The 18,038-nt window shown below is 34.8% G+C and overlaps 1 protein-coding gene across 1 annotated transcript; it reads right to left on the bottom strand.

Annotated features, from left to right (window-relative positions):
• Positions 1-641: 641 nt before the first annotated feature.
• On the bottom strand, positions 642-15,772 carry LOC149945291 (Golgi-associated plant pathogenesis-related protein 1-like). The gene is made up of 5 exons (XM_090175277.1): positions 15,754-15,772; positions 8,175-8,286; positions 6,176-6,487; positions 4,320-4,527; positions 642-3,027 (listed from the first exon to the last, which is right to left on the bottom strand). The coding sequence occupies exons 2-5, from the start codon at positions 8,247-8,249 to the stop codon at positions 2,873-2,875; spliced, it is 750 nt and encodes a 249-aa protein (XP_090031403.1). The 5' UTR covers positions 8,250-8,286; positions 15,754-15,772; the 3' UTR covers positions 642-2,872.
• Positions 15,773-18,038: the final 2,266 nt, after the last annotated feature.

The following is an 18,038-nucleotide window of genomic DNA, read 5'->3' on the forward strand; positions in this document are numbered from 1 at the left end:
CTACTTTGTACCCAAAGAAATGAAATGCACAAATCTTCTTGAAATGGAGTTGATGATGAATATTTGGCGGGTTAGCCGAGTAAATCTATGCTATGTGCCTTTACCAGGTAAAGGTACATTTTAAGGATGTAGATAGGGTGTCAGGTAAACTTTACCTGACACCCTATCTACATCCTTAAAATGTCGTACTTACAAGCTAAATTAAGCTTAGCTAAATGAAACTGTAATCAGTGGTTATCTAGAATGTTTTCTAATATTTGAATTTTTTTAAACAAATTAGTATGCGACGTAAAGTAATGAAAATGAAATCTGGAGGGGCGGAGCCCCCCCCCAGATTTCATGACTGGAGGGGCTTGTGCCCCTCCTGCCCCCCCCCCCTGTTCCGACGCCCCTGGTATTAGCCTCATAACTCTTAGGAAATAAATTAATTTTTAAGGGTGCCCCTTAGGGCTTTGCCGGGTCCCCTCAACTGAAAAATCGTGGCTACGGGCCCGACCGCCTCAATCACCGTGTCCTTTGACACAATAAGGATACTTATTCTTTACAATCGAAGAGTAACTTTACTGTAAAAAATAATTAAGCACATTGAGAAAGCGCAGAGCCATTTATACAGAAAAACTTATTTTTAATATTTCATATATTTTGCAATCCAATATATTGACGTATAAAGAGTGAATATATATAAACATAATCAAAGCACTTGTGTGGAGATGATACACGTGCATAATGGTCTATTTTATCAAAATATCACCGGCAAGAAAGTGGAAATAACAACGGTCACTGTCGTGATCTTCAATCGCGTCGAAAGACTTGAGATGTTAGGGAATCTATCCAAGGGGCTAAATGTGCACACCGGACTTCGGACTTCAAATGACTTTGAAATAATATTCAGACTTCGAAATTTTTATTCGTGAGGTAAAGAATGTTTTTAAATTTGGCCAAAAAATTTAGAGACTTAAAAAGATTTCATAATTTTTTTAAAGATTTTGCTTGAAAGATGCGGATTTTTTAAAGACTTCGTGAAATGTGTACACCAGTTTTAGCGAGTGACTAGCCCCTCGAACCAATCTTATACCGGCCTGATTTGATTATTAAGGAAAATGGGCGTATTCATCGAGCTTCAAGGGGAAAGTAACGCTAACAGTCCTCCTAACATAATTATTCCACCTAAGTGTAAATGAGTGCATTCTTAAACTTAGCTAGTAGCAAACTTTCTACAGAAAAGTCAATTAATTTTTTTTTAAAGATAGAACATTTCTATACATATTTTGTTTATTGTCAACAAGTGTTTGATAAAAATGTAGGTAACATTCGGTTAAGGTACAATTAAGAAAATTTCCTATTAAACATTTACTTTGAAATTTCACTAGTTTTTGGACATATTTTTATAACATTTTGTAAAACTGTTAAATTTTGTGTATTAAAAATTTAATTTCAAAAATTAATTCTGAATAACTCGAAACATTTAATTACGGTTTACACATAAATTTTAATAACACTTTTTAAAACAAAAGAATTTTTAAAGGTTTCATATATTATCTTAATTTCTAACATTTCATGGCATACGAAATTGAACTAAATTCACACATTTGATGAAAATAGTGTTTTTTAAATAGATTTTAGGCCCCTTTTGAAGATAATATTCAAAGCAGTTCTATGTAAAAAGGAATTTAAAACAAACAAATTTGACTTTTAAAATTATAATAAATCTTTGGCTCACATCCTTTAGTCACTTTGGCTAAGCCAAAGTAGGATAGATTAACAGGATAAATATTTTGTATATAAGAAATATTTTTATTCATTTATTAAAATATAAAATTATTATAAAAATTCTATTCTACGTTAATACTTATAATCTTTGGAAAAAAGAAATAGACTTAAGCTAGCGTTACCAGTTACATTTTAGGTCAGCAAATTATCCATATCATTAAACAATTTAAGGTACTTAGGACAATTACAGGTTTATTCGAAAGTTAAAGGAATATCGTCTTTACAAAATAACGCTTGATTTAAGCTATGCCTATTTAAAACCCTTTCAACTATTAATTAAACTAATCTATTTAGGTAAATATTTCAAGAGGTTTTCCGATGAGAACGAAAACTTTCGTCAATTCAAACCAAATTATCGTAAATAGATATATAAATATTATTACTAATGATCCAAAAAAATCTTTAAAACTCGACGAGTACGATAATTATCATATATCTGGTAACACTGCCTTAAGGTAGATTCTTCGATGTAAAATATGATAGCAGTCAATATATATGATTAGATATTTATAAACTAGAACAACCCGTTTTCTCAGAGAGCGATATCGCGTTACATTAAACGACCGGAAAAACGAGTTTCGGTGGTGGTGCCGCTTTTTTATAACCTAAATTATGTTCCATAATGTCAACTTTGTGCTATTTTCCACATTTTTCCCAATTCATATGTCTGCATTTCGGCTTTGAGTCATCCAGCATTTAATAACTTAATTGTTCAAACATTTTACCAAGTTTCGAGAATGACCACACATTATTGTTGGACTTCATACTAAGTCGTTAGGCCTAATACGTGTTTTTTGCCTTGTCATCGCAGTGAGCTTCGGCGTGAAGTCGTGCCTAGGCTTAGTACCAACGAGTGATATTTTTTTTAAGTTGCGTTTTTTGCTCAATAAAATCTATTTTTTCGGTATAACGCAATTTATACATCACTTCACATTAAAACGGGAAATTATTTGGCCTTGTTTACGTACTTATGGAACATAATTATAAGCTTACTCTTTGGGGCAACCACCATCAGAAAATCCGTTCTTTTAGACCGAGTGTATAAATTTTGTAATATTTTTACCAACCGTGGAATTGAAACGAAGATTGGTAGAAATAAGTTTTATTTCTTGGGAGCAAAGACGTTTTCGTTGAAAGAGCCCATCATGTTTCCGGCTGGATCGTAATTGGCCACCACGTAGTACCATCCTCCAGGAGCCTTCGCGTACGCAATACCCAGTTCACTAGAGCCCTTCCAGACCACTTGCGTGAAATGCCCTGTGAAGGTTAAAAGAATTCCAATTAGTTTTAAGTGCTTATTAAAATATTATATAGTACATTGGTATCTAATATTTTATTTGCACAGTGAGCGATAATTACTAGAAGAGTTGGACATTTTTATTGTATTTGGTGATTTTGCACTGACGCTATAACTGAAGCACTATCTCTCTATATAGTTAAACAAATTCCAAGCATCTATTGATATACTTTTTATGTAACTCATACTTATTTAAAACGCGAATAAAACATTCATATGAAGAGAGGCACGTTTAAAGTATTTAGCTTCGTATAAAAATAACGCTTTTCATTTAAAACAATTTATTTTGAAATTAAATTAATTGGGGGATTTCTCTAGTAAGATATATTTTCTATACTTTTGGTAAAATTCATAAATTGATTTTACTAGATTCGAGTCAATCAAAATTTAATCTATGAATCAAGGAAAGGCAGTTAGTTTCTTATAGAGATTTTATAATCTGCGTGAACCTAACGTGAAGGAGGTATAATTCTAGTACCAATTCTGTAAAACAAACCGCAATATAGTTTTTACACACAATCCGAAGGATTTGTGTGTATTAGTTTCACGTACAGTGTAGCCGTTGCCGATGCCGCCGATGCCACCGTGTCGGGCATATCTAAAAATCTAAGTGCGATTTTCATAAAAGTTATATTTTTGAATAGCTGTGGTTTACATATAACGTAGAGTTGCAAATACGTTCCTTAATTTTAATTCTAAGTAAGGTTTTTTTGGGCAGCGTATAGAGTAGTTTCAGTTCGTAGCTTTGGTTATGGTCGCCATTTTGTGCGGGATTTTTTCTCTGTGGGAAAAAGCAGGGGTGACGTCGTGTCACGTGATACTGAAATCACTGTATACGGACCCCCGCAATTTCCAACATGAATCTGATCAAACTAGTCTTGGTCGTATAAACAGAAGAAATAAGTGGGACACTCAACGGCTGACTAGTAGTAACAAATAAGTATGATCAGAAGTAACAAATAAGAGTGACACTGATCGAAGGAATCTTTGATGCTTTCAAATAAGCGTTAATATGTATATATGTGTGACCGTGGATATATTTTGGTTGTGATACCGGCGTTGCAAGTTGCTGTGAATAGCTCAAACAAACTTAACACATTAGAAGGATTGTGTGTATTCTTACCGTCGCGTCGTACGTCTTGTTATTTACAAAAGTATCTCAGGTGAAAAATTGTCAATACTTGGGAAAATAGTTGATTGTAAATGCGTTATCAAAGAGTGGAACAAAATGATGCGTTTCCTAATCGCTTACCAGTTCCACTGGACCAGCCACTGGATCCGAATCTGTAGTCTTTGATCTCCGAGTACCAACTTTCGACGGGTTCGCTGCCGCTTAAGACGAAGCTAGGGTCTGACGTCATTTTAGAGTAAATATTCTCTCCGTATTTGAGGTCGCTTCGGTGTTTAAATGATCTGGTACTGGCCATATGATTCGCCCATTCTTGCGCGAAGACACACAACTGTTTAGATCAAATAAAATTAATATGGAAACGTTTCACATTATATCGTACACTGCCATTATTCCCCTAAAATAAAAGAAACTGTTCCATTGCGCCGAATCCCATTCGACCGAAAAACCCGCACTTCTCCTGGTTTAGGATTCGGTTTTATCCGTTTCAGCATCTGTCAGAACAGTATGCAGTGTTACCTTACCTAACCTAACCTAACCTAACCTAACCTAAAGGAGTAGAAAGAAAAACTTTTTTGCTCAATTGTCGGTCTATTAGAAAAATTCAAAACCCGCCTTTGGCCTAGTTTCATCAAAACATTGGCGGAATTCAGTCTAATGGGAATTCGGTCGAATGGGATTCGGCGCAATGGGGAGATACCAAATAAAAGACCTTTTAATCGAAAATATGTATATGGTTATTCTGACATTAACTGTTCGAAATACAACAAATGACATTGTATAATACAAATATCCTTGGATATATTTCTCACGTGAAAAACATTTTGTAAAATATCAAAGATATTTCATGTTATCAGTCTGATATTTTATATTTTTATTGAATTTTTAAGAAGTTTCCGTGATCATCTACTATTTATTATTTTTATTGCTTTATCAATCTATTCATCGCCATTTTAGAAATGTTAGTAAGTTGATGTACGTTTAAAAAAAAAAAGCGTTCAATGGTCACAAGAAATGTCCGTAAATATAAAATAACTTTAAATGGTCACATCATAAAATAATGACCGGGGATAGAATAGAGCTTTCAATGGTGGCATAAGAAATGTCCCTGAATGTATAATATAAGAAACGTCACACACTCGCGGTACACCACTGATAAATGCCATGTAAAATTAAATTAAATATAAAATCTACAGTTCACAAGTTATACAAGTTGGTAAAGGTCAATGCTTATCATGCCGATAAAGTAAGCCGGTGGATTAGCAGAAAGGTATATTTAGAATGATTCGTTTTACATTTCAAATGGTTCCCAAGGAGTTCCAGTTGTTCGGAAGCTAGGTACGCAGAAAGAGGAGCACTTAAATATAATACTTCAATCTTAGACCGAGAAACACAGGGACGTCTCGCTCATAGCATACCCAACGCTTTATTTTTCGGCGGGGCTTTGTTGCGGCTGCGGTAGGGAGAGGGAGGTTAGGTGATACAGATAGTCATTAGGCGCCATCCATGAGAGATAAAAATAACGTTTTTTAAAGAACTTGAAAAAAAATAATCAGCTAAGAGTTACATATTTTTAAATTATTTTATATTTTTTTAATATTTTAGGGACACAAATATTAAAAAACATACCAGAAATTTAGTTTTTTGAAGCCATGCTGTTGACATTTTGTAGGGCTGTGCACGTGACTCAAGTAGCCAATAATAATTGACTCACCTTCGCTACTAGCGACACAGCGCGAGATAAATAGGAAATAGGCAGCCGCAACGAGGCTTCGGGCGGCAAATACCTACCGTGTGACGTCCCTGTGTTTCTTGGTCTAAGCTTCAATGGCTATTACTACATGTGGCGTTCAATCTTTGGGCCTAGGTAATTTTTTTTGTAACTTGAAGACTCCCTGGGGTTTTAATTTTGCAATGGAAGTCAAAGATGTTTTTGATCAATATAAATCAAATATTTAAAGTACGATTAATGTTTATACCTTGGAATTTAACTTGAGTGGAGGAACGCCATGTTTCTGGCGGAATTGATTGTGGCATTGAAGGGCTTCTTTCTGAAAATCTTCCGCTTTGGCAGGTTTGGCAGGCGCGCCATTGCTGGCTTGAATCGACGGAGCGAAAGCTTTACTCGGTAAGGCTTTGCCGCTGCAGCTGCTAACGGTACGTTCGCTATAGTTGGAGCAGTTTTGGTTGATTCTCTGAGTGCTTGACATTGTCTCTGTCAAAGTTTCGGTTGATTTCTGGACACTGCCATCCGAGAAAGTCTCAATGGTTTCTGTAATGGTCACTCTTTGCTGCAGGAAAAAATGTTTTGCTCTTTTTAATGGGAATATCAAATGTTTTATAAATTCAGGTAATATTTGTGCAGGAAGTAAATTAGTTTCAAATGAACATTCTTAATAAATATTTTGCATTATTTTCATTAACTTAATTATTTCACAGCCTCAACATGTCCACGCTCGTTAGCGCCAAATTTTGGCATAATAAAATTCACAACTAAAAACAAATTAATACATATTAACTAATGAACTAGGATAATGTAACCAAACGTTTTAAGTTGGTTTATTCAACTCTTTTATAAAATTCCTCAAAGTGCGGCGGGCTTATTTAAAGAAATAGAAAATTTTTGGTTTTAAATTATGTAAATTATTAACATTAGATAGAAAGGAGTGCTAATTCAGATTTTGAATTAGATTTTCCCTTTTTTAGGTATATAGTCGGGTAGCACTTAATTTTACTTTAAAGTAAAAGATCAACTTCGAAATTGATTGGACCTTAAACTAAGCGCCTTTTCGTGGATTGGAAATCAATGCTAAAATGTGGTTTTGATATTTATTTATAATATTAATAATAATCAGCTTTTACTAGGATGCTGAAATTCAAATATCTGCCGAGGTTTGCTTATAAAATGAATCATTATAGACATTTGAAAGTGCCATTCTCTCAATTTTTACGTTTTCCGATTTACAAAAACCCTATCAATAAAACATTTAGTAATACTTTTCTGAAATAGTTTTCTGTAATGACACAATATTATTTTTTCATTTGACTCATAAACAAAGACCCGCCTGAGTTTAGATTACATTCTTCTCAGAAAGAGTTTGATCATTATAATCAGCTAGGCTAATACCTAAGGCACCACTCAGGGCACAAGTCATCTAGCGAGGTTTATTCCCTTTATCACAAGTTTAAATTGGTGGAAAGCACTGAATGCCACGTGATCTAACAGCTCCGTACACTTACTATTAGAAACCGAAGAACTCGTGGGAAAGCCCTCTAACCACTGAGAGGTAGGTTAACGTAGAAGAGTTCTTACCAAAGCCGCAGCTCCTATTGTTGTGGCGCAAGTGCACCACTTTACCCCGGAACATTATTTTTTTAAAGAACCGTTAAAATGTATTTATCTTAAATCGTTAGCTCAAAAACTAATGAGAGTCTAAAGAAAGCACTTTCATACAAATAGAAACATTCCCTTTTAATTTAGGTTTCTATAAATATTTATTTGAAACAAAACGACGTTTTGCAAAATGGTAATATTAAAATGTAATATCATAAGTCTATATTAATGTTCCATAAGTTTGTCACTTTGAGGAATATTTTACTGAAAGCTAGTAACGGAGTGACGTCATCACATGAAGAAAATGTCCTTCTAGTGAGGCGCTGTCAAAGGCTACGTGTGACGCGTAAGCAAGCCGACGCAAAACACTGACGAAACCCATAATGAAGTCTGTCTTCTGAATAGCTCTCAGTAAAACGTTTGCATGTGTAGAATAGGAAGTGCCACACTTATTTTCGATATTATAAACTTATGGTAATACTTCACTTTTATATACGAGCTTAAAAGATCGGTGGCCCTTAAAATTTATTTGGAAAACAATGATAAATTTGGTTAATCAGCTTGGTTTATATAAAATCATTATCTTCAGAATATATTTTAAAGTGAGTTAAAATCTAATCCTTGAAAAAAAGAATCAATCCTACCGCTCCATTTTCTCTGGTGGACGTTTTCTTTTCGGTCTTGACCACTTGCTTGGACCCGGACGACTTTTTAAACATTTTGTCCACCTTCAAAAAGAATCGCAATAGTCCGTATCTGAAATGACAATGAAAACTGATTTTGTTTTGCCAATAACGGAATTTTTATGTTTGATTTAAAGTCAACAAGATTGCGAGGGAAACTTACAAAGCAAATAAAAGAAATCGTTTTGGAAACCGAGGAACCCGAGGGAGCTTTCGTTTGGAATTTTGATGACGAAATGTCAAGCGTGAAAGGGGCGACGAAGAGGAAAGATAATGGGAGATTTACGTGTCCTGTTATTAATCCTTTGCAATTATTTCCTTATCTTATCTCACTCAACTCACTAACATCGCTCTCTCAGCTGTATCAACTCTAGAGTAAAGCTCTACCTTTGCTGCGACTTTCATTCGAGAAAAGTCACAAGATAACGTTGTATGATGAATTGGATTGATACTCGAACTATTTTCGACAGAATTCTCGAAAAATAGTTAAAAATTTTTCTGAGAATAAGTATTAACAGAAGTATATGGTATGAGAGAGTAGTCTGCATCTCCATATACGGATTATTTTCCTTTTTCAAAGTGGTTTCTTTATAGAAAATCCCAAAAAATGAGATAATATATTTGTTTACTTGCTTAAATAACAATAAACTTAATTCATTTAAAATTAAATTATATTTTTATTTCAAAGTTATGTAGCATCTGCTTTTAATTACTAAACAATTATATTTTAGAGTGAGTTTCTTAATCTGTTAAATATGCAAATCTTTGGACGATGAGCGAAACGAACGAGGCTTACATGCAAATCAAAACCATTTTGGCTTTAACTGTGTCGTTTTATACTGAAGACTTATCAATGTTCAGGAGTTTCTAAAAATGTCGTCGGTGAGAAATATGAGATTTCGTATAAGTCGGTGCATTTTCGGTAAAGATTTTGGGTTAAATGTAGTAATGTTTGGCTAAGCCACTAACAAATCACTTATGTTATAAAAATTTAGTTTTTGCTTTATGGATAAATAAATTAAACACTCTTAGCTTTTGCTATTTTGGTTTTTTTTAAACCCGTTTCCTAACCAGAAACGCCTGCACATCAAGCTACTTTTAATGCCTTTAAATCAGGTGCTCAGTACGCTCTTAAAATATTTTCAAACCTTTAAGGGTTTGTTGTCTCATATATAACACCTTAACAGGTTTATAAAGGATGTTATTCTGAAACTTAAACAGCATTTTTAATTTTTGGGTGTTTATATACACTGTTTGGGGTGCTTTTGTCCTCCGTTGTGGTATCAAACTCCTTCCTTTAGGGTACGAACGACTCCCTTTAGGGCGTTACACTACTTTCTTTATAATTCTACGGCCTTAAGGGAGCTACATACTACCGGGTGTTAAATCACTCTATTAACGGTGTAATATAACACCGTTTATACACTTTTCAAGGTTTAAATTTGGGACAAGAAAAAACCCTTAAGAGTGGCCGGGAGTAGTGGCTCACTCCTGTAATCCCAGGCGTCCGGCGTCCGGGAGGCAGAGTTTGTGGATGGTCGTGTGAGGACGACTACCAATTACCCAACGGGTGGTCGGAATACTTCCGCCACGGGTGTCCCCACCCCTGTCCCCACGTATCCCCCCGTTGGCGTGGCCGTTACACATATCTCACCCTGATTAATCAGATGGTGTTTCGCCGGGCTCGCGGTCTTCTCAGACTCAATCAGCCCTTTCTTCCTTGAATAAAAAAAAACCCTTAAGAGTGTATGTATTAATCCTAAAGAGTGTTTTGGTAATATATTTTAGACCTTTAATATACCATTAAACACTTTTTTTAAGGGTATAGATTCAACTAAGTTATAGTTAGTGTTATTTCCGTGAAAATTTTCCTCGGCAAGCTCTCACAGATTTAAGAAAATGAGTTTCAGGAAAAAACAGTGCAGAGTGAGAATTACCATATCTTTCTAAAAATATATAAAGATACTTTCTTCAAAACAATCAATAACAAATTGGTGTTGATATAATTAAATATTTCTACAGAGTAGAAATAATGGTTTTCATATTTGTGGTCGTCAGTTTGCGATGCCCAAATACGCGGGTTGACTAAAAAAAGGCTGCCATAGCAAACTGTCTCGAGCCTGCCAAAGTACGCGATTCATTTTTACATCGAAGAACGATACTTCTATAGTAACAGATATAATATCTACTTCTGGTATTATTCCATTATTGCATTTAACATCCGACATATTTTATCGGAGATATGTCACGATTACGTTGACACGTTCAAGTCCATTGCGATATTTGTTGTAATATCGGTTAGAGGTGGGTACTTTAGTCTCTTTTGAAATTCCAAGAATTGTAGATAGATTACATCGATTTGTTCCTTGAAAATAGCTCATATTGTAAAAAAGCCAACACAAACCGTTTCTGTAAAATAATCCGTTGGTTAAGAGCTAATCTGATCACGTGTACAGGGGGACCAATTGCCACGGGTACTTGACTAAATTTAGCTTTGGGACCTGTAACTCTGCACTAAGGGATGATTCTATAGGGTTGGGTATATGTTTTAGTGAAATTTGAACAACCATTATGTAGTTAAGTACTGTGCCTTTATTAGAGGTCGGCGTTTGGATAAAAATTAACCGTTTATTTGGATAATATCCATAAACAAAAATTATCCAAAAAATAATCTGTTATTTTTGGCTTTTTCCCATATTAAATCGTTTCTATCCATGGATAAACGGTTAACCGCAATTTTTATGATTAATCGAAATTTGCCAGTTTATTTATCTGCTCCGCCGATCTCTAGCCTTTATCCCCCATTTAGTCACAAAAGTGGGGCTACAAGGATAATTTACCCACCCGGCTAAAGAGTGACCAGGAGCCCTCTGAGTTGATAACTTTCACCTGTCATACAATAGAAGCTACAAACACAACTTTTAAACAGAGGAATAACCCTTTACAAACGACCAAATTAGTTTAGTGTTCCGCCTTTTGTCTTTTGCTTTTCAAAATAAGTCTCAAGGCTATGGTTTGGGGAGTTTGGAGGTGGAAAACCTTCCCTTATCTACGCCGCTGCCTGATCCAATGGATTACGCTCACAGTCGAAACAGGGAAGTAAATTGAATGACGCTAAATAATACACACTGTTAGTTCCTTCATTAGTGAAACGTATTCAACTACTGTGTAAATTGAAGCACTATTGATAATAAATGAATATCGTTATTATTTCAATAGGCTAGTTTATATTCAGTGGCAGTCTTTTGTCTTTACACAATATAATATGCTATCTTATCTTATAAACTATGTTATGGAAAACACTAATTTGATACGAGAGATATAAATTTAGAATTTGAAAGGTGAAGTTGGTTTTTACGAAAATGCTAATTGCCTAGTATCAGGTCAGTGACTTAACTGATTAAGGGTTAACAGGTTAATAACACAAGGTTTTACTACCCAAAGTCAGTATGAACCTGGGTGCAGCGAGTAACATGAGTATAATAGTGAAATGGATAGTTCTCGTAAAATATTTATTTAATCCTCTGATTAGTTGAATATAAAAATAAAATTTTATTGTAATTAAAATTTCTAGCAGTGGGTATTCCCCGAGTTCCCTGAAGGATATTTATATATTGTGTAATTTATTTAGAAATACAGCTTTAATACATTTAAGTTCATATGCCCTCAGATAGTATCTATAGAAAGTGGTTGAATTTATATATAAGATATAAAACATTTTAAGTCACCTAGATTTTAGATTTTTAATGGTATGCGTGACCTTTTTTTTGGTGAAGCTAATCCACTGCCAAATAAATGAAACATAAAGTGATGCATTTCTGTAAGCGTTACTTAGTATGCTATCAAGTAAGAACAATTTTGTTTTAAAGTACGTTTGGTATTGGTTATTTCTTTACATAAAATTAAAAATTAAAACATGTTGTGTATTTGATACCATCAAAGCTTTTTAATTTTTAATTGATTTAAATAATGATTTATTGAATATTACATACTTCATGCCTTTCTGAAATACGTTGATAAACAATTTTCTTTCGGCAGTTAGAAGCATATTAAAATTTAAATAAGATTTATTTTAATGTTCTCTATATTGGAATTTGGAATCCAAGCTTAATTATTTTGTATATTTGCATTATTACATTGGGGTATAAAAAGGCGATAGAAATAAAGTATATAAAAATTATGATCAGTTTTAAATCCCTTTGTAAATCAATTCTTAATTAAAACATTCATTGAATTTAAGCAAGGGTTAAATATTTCTTTTCAATTATCATTTTATAGAAGTCAAGATTTAAAGCTAAAACTTTAAAGCAATAATTTTAATTAAGTATAGATAAACCCAATGACTTCATAAAACCGACGTTGATTTTCTTTAAACAAACATTAAAATTAATTCGTGATGAAATTCAATGACTTTTAAAAATCATATGATTTCACACAACAATTTATTTGAAAAATTCATTTGATTAAAATAGCGATTTTAATAAATAGTTCTTCTAAATTAATCATTTAATTAAGTTACATTTTTAGTAAAATCTTTCTTCAAAAATTTGATTCTAAATCGTAAAACGTCACCAAAATTCGTCGTAGTACAGACCTACTTACCTTATTCATTGTTAAATATTTCCTTCAAACTTTCACGAATTCTGAGCCAAGAAGTTACTAAACCCTCAAAAAAAGAGAGTCCACAATAATTGATACTTTGCGAAATAATAAACCGAACCTTCCGCTGAACCACAACACACACTCAATCAAAAAATACGATCCACTCAATTTCGCCGTAAGCCGGAAACAATAACGAAGCGCCGAATGCAAATATGATCCTTTTCGGAGAAGGATCGCACGACGAACGAGAAAAAGCTTTTAAGTTATTGTTTATATTAACCTCTGAGAAACCTGGCAAAAGATGTATAATCACGCTTTTCCTGGTACATATAAGAAAGCCGCATCACTTCCTCGGAATACATATTCAAAGACGTGCTGTTTTTAATCCGACTATATTCAAATCATCGGGGTGACGTTGCTCGGCGCCTCGGAAATGCCTCTCGACGATAACCGTCGTTCTTTAACTTCGACTTTTAGCCCCACGCGAAGGCTTCTCTCGGTCACGATAATCAAGAGTGTCCGAATCAAGCCGATAACGACGCGAAGTTTCTGTTAACGGAATGAATAATTAAACCGGCGGTCTTAAATAATATTCCGTCATCACAAAGGAGCCGCTGCGCTCGTGAGTTGGCGGCCAGACGAATTTCATCAGCGATGGTTTAAATTGTAAAAATGAAAACGTCCATAACGCCCGCACGCGTTCGGTGAAAGCGGAATTGATGATTGAGGCTCGAAAGAGACCTCTGGTGGCATCTTTTTCTAAAATTCGACTTACGTAACAAGTATCAGCTTTAAAAAATTTAATTCTAGACTTGACTCAATTGTAAAAATTTTATTCAAATGCTATAAAAAAACGAAGTCTAGGGCCTACGGCCTGCAAAATATTCCTGGAAAAAACGTCCTCAAATTGGGGTATAAAAACGATTAAAGCGGGTGGGCCCCAGAGGCTTTAGTTTCTCCACTAACAGACTGGTTTAAATTTAAACTTAAATAACTCCAGAATCACACTGTATAGTAACTCCGAGTTATTTGGTAACAACACCGAAATCGATGTATCAAAAATATTTAATGATATTATTTTCGAAATAATAAAGTATAATTTATCATTAATAATTATTTAAAATAGTTAAAAAGCTCTAAGCAGGCACCGTTTCCAATTCGAACCGTGCTGCGGAGGAACGGAGGTCCCTGTCGAGTTTCGAAGCATCAATTGATGCCCGAGTGAAGGCCGTTAGTCGACAGATATGGACATCTTACGTTTCCCCGTTTGTATACATTGGACTGCTGTCGGCCCGTGCAATTCCGGGTCGTAATCTTTCAACGCTCTTCAATACGTGGTCCCCGCAATCGTCGGAAGTTGCAAGAGACCAGTGTAGAAAGAGGGGGAGAGAGAGAGAGAGAAAGTGAAAATGGATGAATAGTTATCAGAAGGAAATTTTTAATAACGACGTTTTCAGTATCAAAAGAAATGATACCTTTGCTTACTGCTACCGTGCTGCGAATACATCCTAATTAATAGGGAGCCAATAATAACGTAAATATGAGACGTTAGGCGTAGATTCAATTCATTGGCTTGTGCCCACCGTCTCAGAAATCAGAAACCAATGTACTAGAAAATGCATTTAAGAACCCTAACTTATTTTCTCACTGGAGTTATCGTTAAATTTATACCGATCGTCACGAAACTGATCTAATTACGCCTCAATTAACGTATTTTGATATTAAAAAAGGTACAAATTAAGTAAGAGAACTTCAATAAAATTAATTTCAAATTGGACCTCACTGACCGTTTAATACACATAATTTTACATAAATACGTTTAATCAAGAGTATAAAATAATAATATAACAAGATAAGAGTCTATCATAAAGGGGAACGGTCAAGCTTTAACCAGTTAGATAGCCCTATAGCCCATTAAAAACTAAAATTTATGGTGAAAACCGCATACAAAAATATTGAGTGGTTAATTTTTAATAAAATAAAGAAATTTCGGGAAATCGAAAAGCGCGTCCACCGCGACACCTGGTGAGGAGTCGGTGAGACAGAAAAACAACGTTAAAGCGCGCGCTGCTGAAGACGCGAAAAATTTGTTTTGCAAGCGCGGCGCTTTCCAGTTATAAGAGACTTAAGCCAGCTGCAGACATAACTCGCGAAGCGAAGCGACGCGCGCGGAAATAGGAATATTTCTATATTCGCAGCGCGAGACAGAAGCTCGTGCGCGAAGTACTAATAAAGCTAGCTCGCGCACGAAAATTTCGCTCGCGATCTTTATGTGTGCATCCGCCTTAAAGCCTAAATTGCGCGATTTTAAAAGTTAGGATAGTTCGCAAATCGCTCATACGGGGTTAGAGGCGCTGGCGGCAGCCCCTAAGATGGCGGCGCAAATTCAAATCCAAACACCTGGCGTTAGTTTTAGTTTCAACTTTTTGGGCCAAAAGCTATTTTATCAAGACAAAAAAGGTACGTGTTAGTATATTGAACGTCTTGTTAATCTTTTGATACGGAAATAAGGCCATATTTGGAAAAGCTTGGCCGTTCCCCTTTAAGTAAAAATAAAACATGTACCTTCGAACAGGGGCGATTTTTTGACCGAACTGAAAAAGCACACTTAATTTGGTTTCAATTTTATTTCGTGAATTATGTTAAATATATATATATATATATATTTATATATATATTTCACTTTGAATGAAAGTTTAGATAAATGAAACAATATTATCCGATTAAATTGATTAAAGAATTCACTAGAGCCATTCATATCCTAAAAACGATTTTTTTTCTTCCAAAACAAATTTTTAACAATAGCTGTAAGCTTGCGATGGCGCATTCCACAAATAAATAAAAATATTATCAGTTTTGGAAGATGAAGTAATATCATATACTATTTCTCATGGATCAAAGACTTAAGCGCAATGAATAATTCAAGGTTAGTACTTACATCGTTAGTTTGGACGCTTTAGCAAACCCGTCTCTGGCTCAGTACGACGAATAAATTCATAGAACTTCCTTTTGTAAGGTTGAAAATATTTCCATTTGAGAGGATGAAATTTCTACAGCAACGTCAGCGTTACCAATTTATCAAAACACGACGGAGCTCTACGCGTTTCCGGCTTAAAGTCGACTACTTAATCTCTCAATTATTTAAGTAAAGGGGTACGTTTAAGACCTAATTAGTCGAATAATAAGAGCATTTTGACTCTACATAAGTGCCTTTTTTATCTCACCATTTTTTTTCTAAACAGCAACATTTTTCTTTTGAAGGTTTTCATTATTATGGTCATAAAAAAATTTACTTATGTCCTTTTCAAGTAAAAAAATAGTGTGTGCCTCAATTAACATAAAATGAAATATGATCTCAGCTGATTAAACATCTTGTGCCTAAGAGCATAAGTCTATAATATTGTTCCATAAGTTTATCACTTTGGTTAATATTTTACTAAGAACTAGTAACGGAGTGACGTCGTCACAAGAAGGCTACGTGTGACGCGTTGGCAATTAGACGCAAAACACTGACGAAGCCCATAATGAAGTCTGCCTTGTGAATAGCTCTCAGTAAAACTTTTTCATGTGAAGAATAGGAAGTGCCACACTTATGTAACATTACGCTCAGAGGTATATCAAAATTTAAATCTAATTTGATCATAAAAGCTGGCCATGATTAGACAATACAGCTACCGTGGAGACCGATGTTTTGGAGGTCACGTGCCGGAACTGGGTAGACGCTTCTTTACAAAACCGTCAATCAGAAAGCTATAAGTATTCGAATGTTGAGTATAGAGTTTTTTATTATCTTTGATAAAACCGGGGAAAATATTTAAAAAAAAATCGTATTCGTCAATAATATCCGAATGACATTATATGTCTCTTAGAAAAATATTTATCTTCCAATACTGAAATAATGATATTGGCTTGAGTCCACTCGTTGATTTTTCAAATTACGCTTCGAAATAAAATGAAGTGCGACTTAAATTCTTTATAACAGCGAGGTTACCGTAAACAAAAGTTTCTATATAAATAAAACATCCTGAAGTAGAGTAATTTTAACAATTAATATCGCTAAGCAGGACAATACCTATGACGAATTTTGTGTCGCGTATTCCAGCGTTAAATATGAGTCTCCCAAAACTGCTGTCTGGGAAGGTAAATATTTAACATTTAGGTCTTAGATCAGGAGTGCCCAAATTTCGAAATTAATTTATGCAGTTGTGCAGGTCCGTAGTCAGGATTTTTCAGTTGGGGGGCCCAGCAAATTCCTAAGTGGCACCCGTAATAATCAATTGGTTTCGAAAGACCTATGAGGCTAAGACTACTTTAAAATGAGCTTATGGCTCCACACGGGCCACGCTCAACGGGGTCTCGATCGAGAAACGGTTTGAAAGAATTTTTGGATTGCCTCCAAAATTCGTCTGTTGCTGACGTCACCCAGTTGAGATCCCATTGATTTTCAATAGGATCTCATCTCAGTGACATCACGATGTTCGTTAGCAACGAAGTTACCAACCTTAGCCCTTAGCAACCACAGCGTATCGAGGCAACCTTTTATAGCCTAAAATTTACTAACCTTGGGCCACGCTGCCGTTTGGCATTGGAACACGTGATTTATATGAAACGTTAATTGAAGTTGAATTTCCAATCACCATAGTTGGTCTTTATCTCTTTGTGTTTTTCCTCAAATTTATCCATACCTGGACTTGCAATGACTTGATTAATCACATGCGATTCCATGGCAAAACTAAAATGGTGTATTGGGCGTTATTCAAACGGCAGTTTGAAGGAAGCTTTTGTTTGGAACATAGTGAAGCAGACGCTATTTTAACAAGGTTACCATGCTATTTTCGTTCTCAATTATTTATTTCGCATCGAAAATGTATTACAGCCCTGATTCCAGCGACTTATTAACAGGGTTGCAATACATTTTCTGTGTGAAATAAATGATCTGCCAATCATACAACAGATTTATCGGTTAGCTTTGCGAAGCCAAGTTATTGTATGCAGTGAAAATATTCTTTAAACATTTCTAATATTTTGAAAACCGTTCTATTAACGTAGGTTAACTTTGCTGTATGTATAAATCTATAGCATCTTGTTGGTGAATTTGAAAATCCTATTATGAATAGCTTTCATCCAAACTAAATCATTTATTTTGCCAATTTATAAGAATCCATGAGAGCAGTGTGGCCGGTTACAGTATTTTTTCAAAATGAAGACGCTCATATTTTGGTT

Source organism: Leiobunum rupestre, chromosome 5, assembly GCF_980474605.1.
Source record: "Leiobunum rupestre chromosome 5, qqLeiRupe1.1.hap1, whole genome shotgun sequence".
Taxonomy (NCBI): domain Eukaryota; kingdom Metazoa; phylum Arthropoda; class Arachnida; order Opiliones; family Sclerosomatidae; genus Leiobunum; species Leiobunum rupestre.

Bases quoted from the DNA above. Each gene is read 5' to 3' on its own strand.
- LOC149945291 (XM_090175277.1), bottom strand. From the start codon at position 8,249: ATGTTTAAAAAGTCGTCCGGGTCCAAGCAAGTGGTCAAGACCGAAAAG. The intron at 4,528-6,175 runs GTATAAACATTA...TGATCTAAACAG, and splicing joins CACTCAAGTTAAATTCCAAG to TTGTGTGTCTTCGCGCAAGA. The intron at 3,028-4,319 runs GTAAGCGATTAG...TAACCTTCACAG, and splicing joins TGGCTGGTCCAGTGGAACTG to GGCATTTCACGCAAGTGGTC.